Source organism: Pygoscelis adeliae, unplaced genomic scaffold (assembly GCF_000699105.1).
Source record: "Pygoscelis adeliae isolate BGI_AS28 unplaced genomic scaffold, ASM69910v1 Scaffold318, whole genome shotgun sequence".
Lineage (NCBI taxonomy): Eukaryota > Metazoa > Chordata > Aves > Sphenisciformes > Spheniscidae > Pygoscelis > Pygoscelis adeliae.
In genome coordinates, this window is record NW_008825430.1 from 2,944,658 (window position 1) to 2,950,062 (window position 5,405).

At 56.4% G+C, this 5,405-nt stretch overlaps 1 protein-coding gene across 1 annotated transcript in view; it reads left to right on the plus strand.

Annotated features, from left to right (window-relative positions):
• The first annotated feature begins 407 nt into the window (after nt 1-407).
• The window catches only part of SHC4 (SHC (Src homology 2 domain containing) family, member 4), a 33,570-nt gene continuing 28,572 nt past the window's right edge, over nt 408-5,405 (plus strand). Inside the window, 1 exon segment of the mRNA XM_009330944.1 lies at nt 408-986. Coding sequence (XP_009329219.1) covers nt 408-986 — 579 coding nt within the window.

Sequence of the window (5,405 nt, forward strand, 5' to 3'; positions counted from 1 at the left end):
CCCCCCCCCCTTGCTCGGCTTTGCGTGGAACATGCTTGAGCTTTCGCTGCAGCCGGGACTCCGCGGTTAACGATGCTACGACCGTGAGGCTTCAGAGCCGGGCGGGGTTTAGTTGCCGGGCTTAGGCGGGAATGAAGGCGGGTTTGGATAGCGGCTCTTCAGCTTAAGCTGCTGCGCCGCTGCTGCGCTTTCCCGTACGCTGCTTTTATCACCGCTTACAAAATACCAGATGGCCGTGCGGTTTTAAGCCTCGTCCACTGAGGAAGGTAAACCGCTTGAGAGGGAGTCGGCAAAAATATCCGCCAGGTTTCGGTTTATTGAAATTGTTTGACTTGCTCGATTTCCATATAATTTATCAACGAGAGCCGATTTATGCAGGAGTATCCAGTTACAGAACTGCCAAGGCTATGAGAGAACGCAGCCAGCAGAGCCTCGGTGGACACGTCCTGTATGTAGGGTTATTCAGACATCCCGGAATGCTGCACAGGGCTAAGTACAGCCGATTCAGGAATGATTCGATAACATCCCTAGACGAAGGTACGCAAAATACGTCTTTAAACATCAAAGGTTCTTCCTCCTCTTCCCATTCTTCGACACCTAATTTGCTGACGGAAGATGTCTCCTTGGGGCCACAGGACACCTGCACCACCCTGTGCACGCTGATCCCCCGGATGGCTAACATTAAACTTGCCAACCCCTCAAATCTGCCGGGGCTGAAAAGCTTCTGCCTGGGAACGAAAGAGGTGCCGAGAATTAAACTCACGGAGTGCGTTACCATCCCGAGCAGCCCAACCTCGCCCGAGATCAGCTGCCTCTCGGCCTCTTATCCACAGCCCGACCTGGACAAGCTGGCCCTAACCCCAAAGCCGGCGGGTGACTGCGCCGTGCGGGGAGCTGAGGAGGCTGCTCCGGCGGGCAGGCAGGACAGGAGCCTCGCGCAGAGCGGTGAAAACGTGGGGGAGCCGGGAACGACCTACGGCGTACGGGTGAGTACTTCTCACAGGGTTTCCATTCTCTGACAAAGCAAACCGTGCAGGTGGCTGCAGGGCGACCTCTGTGTTCCCATTCCTGGAGCCAGTGCCCCAAACCGCTGACTTCGCCCGTTTATTTCCTGTCTCCTGATGCACGTAGGGCTGTGGTGTGGAACTGAGGGAGGTACAAGGACCACAGCCGCTCCCAGAGGTAACACGACATCCATTTCCAAAAGGCTGTCTTTAGACTCTCTGAGGAGTGCAGCTGAGCTGCAATTCAAACAGGGGTTGCTCTGGCCTCAGGCCAGAGGGATGGGATGGAGGGAGGTGGAGGGATGGCATGTTGGAGGGAGGAGGCGGCCCATGAAAAGGGTTTCCCATCCCTCGCAGAGCAGCTCCCAGGCACTAGGTGCACACTGGCCCATGCTGCCGATACGGTTGTTATGGAGGGCCTGGGAGGGCTGCTGGGACCGCCGCCGCTGCTGCCCGGAGCACGTCTCCCCCGTGCCTCCTACCCTGGGACGTGAGCGGGCAGGATGCAAAAGCCGCCCTTCTCCTTTGATGCTATAGGGCTGTGTCTGATTTTCTTGGTAATGATGGTGTATAGAAAACCTGCCTGTTTCTTCAGAAGACACCCTGAAATGGCCTTTCTGGATGTTTTTCATGTTGTGGCTGGGGTTGGTGGGCATCATCTTCTAATTAGCAGTCAGTGGCTGAGAGGAGACCATGCCTCCCTGGGCTCGGTGCTTTCCCTCCCTCCACCCCTGCCCCACCTGGGAGCTTTCTAATTTTCTTTTCTTCTCTGGACTTTGTATTTCTGTGGCCAGACCTCGCCATTTGCTAGCCGTTGCTTCCTTCTCTACGCTCTGAACCTCTGACCCTGCACATTCTAGTGCTTACGCTTCGTCTGTCAAAAGCACTCCCAGGCAACAACTGCCCGCTGCTTGCATGGAGGGAGCCAGTGCAGACCACGGGGTAACGGCAGAGAAAGCGGTCTAAACCTGCTTCAGAAATACTCATGTCATGGCTGGGCTGGCCAAGGGCTCTGCCTGTAGCTCTCGCAGCCCTCGTGCCTGTCCCTGACATGCAAGGGGGACCGCAGGAGCAAGCTGTACAAGGGGTTATTAACCAGCATCTATTCCTCCTGGGGGGCTGCAGGCAGGGCGCTAAGAGAGCGTGTGTGGGTGTGTAAGCTCTCTGGTGTACAGAAGGTATCAAAATGTGCCAGAAGGAGTAAAAAAGCCATAAGCCGTGCAAAATTTGTGTCTCCCGTGTGATGTTTTGCAAGCAGGAAAGTCTGAAGAAAGGTGCAAGGCCAAGAAAAATCAATCAGTCCCTTTCCAAATGCAGCAGGAGGGCAGGCGAGTCAGAGGGGAGAAGAGCAGCGTGGGGAAATAGCCATGTTCACCTTTCCCCACGCAGGAACGAGACGCCTGCCTGGCGTCCAGCAGCGGTGGCACAGCTGGTTTGATGGGACATTGGCTGAAAGGTGACAGTGCCCCAGCAGGGCACCAGCCGCTGTGAGCGGAGCCGCAGGAGGCCCCGGGACATTCACCCCGGGGGGCAGCAGGTGGAGGGAAGGGATGCGCTATTTCATCGTGCTGATAGGTGTCCTTTTATGTTTGCTTTTCTTCAAATTCTAGTACTAACGTGAGCAGCTGAGGTTTTGACACCAGCAAGCTGCTAAAATAGATGAATGAGCATGTAGGGTGTGACTTACGGTGACAGTGCGAGGGCCACCGCAGCTCCAGGTGCTACGCTTTCGGCCAGCCCGCAGAAAGGCCTGCGCTGATGGATGGTGTCACGACGCCCAGCGCCCGCCGCGCAGGATCTGCCTCGTGTGCTGCGGTTTGAGCAGCACCCGATGCAGCAGAGCTCGTGGTTAAGGCTTTGAGGTACCTATAGAGGTTCAAATACCGAAATGCTAATGCCAGAGGCACACTTAAACAATTCAGTTTCTGGCCGAGGGAGGAGGCGATGAAGCACAGGGGGAATCTCCCAGGTTTCTGTCGCGGCCCAGGGCCGAGAGCAGAGGCACCGAGGTGTTACCCGCCGGGGAGCACATGAGCAAGAAAGGCAGAAGAAAGAGCAAAAAAAGAGAAGGACTTGACGGGAAGGTCCTGTGAAGCGGGGAAGGGCTCGTCCCCTCCTGCTGCTCCCCAGGTTGTGTTTCCAGTACGGTTTTCTGCTGGTCTTTCTGGAAGTCAGGACATTTCACGGGGAATCTCTCTGAAGGGGGTTTGCTGGCGGGAGCCTCCCTACGCAAAGGGGAAATGTTGTTTCCCTGCATCGTCCCACTACTGTTGCTTCCGCGGCTGTGGGCCTGCAGGAGCCAGCCCCAGGAGAGCTGCAAGAGCATTGCTGATGTGCACCAAGACATGTCCTGGCCAAACTCTTGGTGCGTTTTTCAACCAGCCCCTTTAATAACAAGCAGGTCGGTAAAAAAGCAGCCTGGGGGTTTTGGGGCCTCAGCACCAGAGCGTGGGCAAGGAGCTCATTTTCCCAGGGACCACGAGGCTTCTCCGGGAGCTGGTGATGAAGCCTCAGGTGGGCTGGGAAGCAGCCAGGGGCGCAGGGCTGCGGTGCAGAGGGAGCGTGGCACGGTAGGATGGTCTCGCCTGGAGGCAAAGTGGGGCCAGGAGGCTGAGGGGCCGGGCAGCCGTGGGAGCTGCTCCCAGTCCTTACCCCAATCCTCGCAATCCTTACCCCCACGCCCTGGCCCTCGCCCTCCCTCCTTGGCGTTCGGAGACACCCGCTGCCCCCACGCAGCTTCTGGCGCCCCGTTAGGGTACGGGATCGCTGGGATCTCCCCAGAGACCATTTGAGGAGGAAAGTCAGGTCTACGTGACAGGGACTGCCGCTGCCGGAGATCTTTGGCCTTAAAAGCTTAATCAGAGTCCGAAAAGGATTTGGTACTTACCTGGAGAGGATCTGCAGTTATTTTAGAAAGGCCATAACGTGGTGAAGTAATGAAATGCCCTAGGGCAGAAACTGTCCCCTACGGACTGGAGCGAGGCAGAAATTGTCTTTCTGGGGTTGGTTTAAGAAGAGGCGATGCCGGGACTTATCACGTCTCTCTGGGAGGCAGTTGTGGCTGTGCGTGGCTGGCGGTGACAGGGCACCTGCATCGCTGCCATGTGTCACCTGGGCTCCGGCAGGGGAGCCGAGACCCGTAAGAGCACCTGTTCCCCCGAGATGCTCGGGCGGATAACAAAGAGTCCAAATATTCATATTTTAATAGGAGCCCAGACGGCTCTGACTCCCGCACTGTTATCTTTCAATACATTCTTTGTATGCAGTTGGCTGCAGGATTTGCAGGATGGTTATTTACCTTGTCCTCGTTCACGTCCCACCCGTGACGTGCCCTCCCACAACGCCGCCCATCTGGAGCTGAGGTTGTCTCTATACGATGCCCACAGCGGCCGCGGCACTCGTGTCTCCCGCTGGTGTTCATTATGGCTGTGGCGGGGCCCAGGGACTTGCCGTCCTTGCTCTTGCTCGTCGGGGAGTGCCAGGGACGGGGCTGCTCCTGAGTGGGAGGATGAGACCCGGCTCTCAGCGCTGTCCCACACCAGGGGCCCCTCTGAGACCAGTGAGAACCAGCAGGATGGTGTTACTGGACCTAACATGGAGTAAGGCTCTGTGGCTGAGCTTAAATCAACAACGCATGAGTCTTTGAGGGATGATGTTCAGGTTAGGAAATAAATGTGCTATTTAACTAAAATATGGAAGGGAAATGCTATTGCCAGATATTTTAAAGTATAATAATATTACAGTGAAATAATACGGTACAGGTTATTTGTAGCATCCTTTGTCATAAAGGATGGATATATTGGAGTTTTACCGATATATAGGTTGATCCTCTGCTAGCAGTTTGGCATATATATATATATATATTAAATCAGTTGCTTTTCTCGCGTAAAAGGAGCTGGACTACTGCTAACGTAGGAGTTCAGAACGATGTGAAGTACGTGAAAGAGTGCGCGTGGGCACCTCTCCCCTGCACAGTCCTGCTTTTGTCCGTGGAGGGTGCGGCAGGTCAGCCTGGGGAACCCGCTTCTTGTCTCTGTGCGGGAGGGGGGGGTCAGGGAAGCCCTTTGCCGTTCCCCAGAAGCCGCCAGCACCTCACCCGTGCTCAGGGCAGGGAAATAATTGAGGTGTTTCAGCTGCAGCCACTTCCCTGGTGCGCAGCGCCCCGACACCGCAGCCGGACAGCTGCTCTGGCCTCAGCACCCTGCGTCGCCTGTTGTAAATAAATAACTACAGGCGTACGTACAGCCGGGGCTCTTGCGGGAAGGAGATGGGCTCTGGTGACTCATGGCTTCAGAGCCGCAGCTGTGAACTGTGAGCCGGGGGCGCGGGGCTGGAGGGTGCTGGGGTGGCGCTTGCTCTGCCAGGGCCGGGGGGGACGGGGTGTCTGGCAGCCCCGCAGCA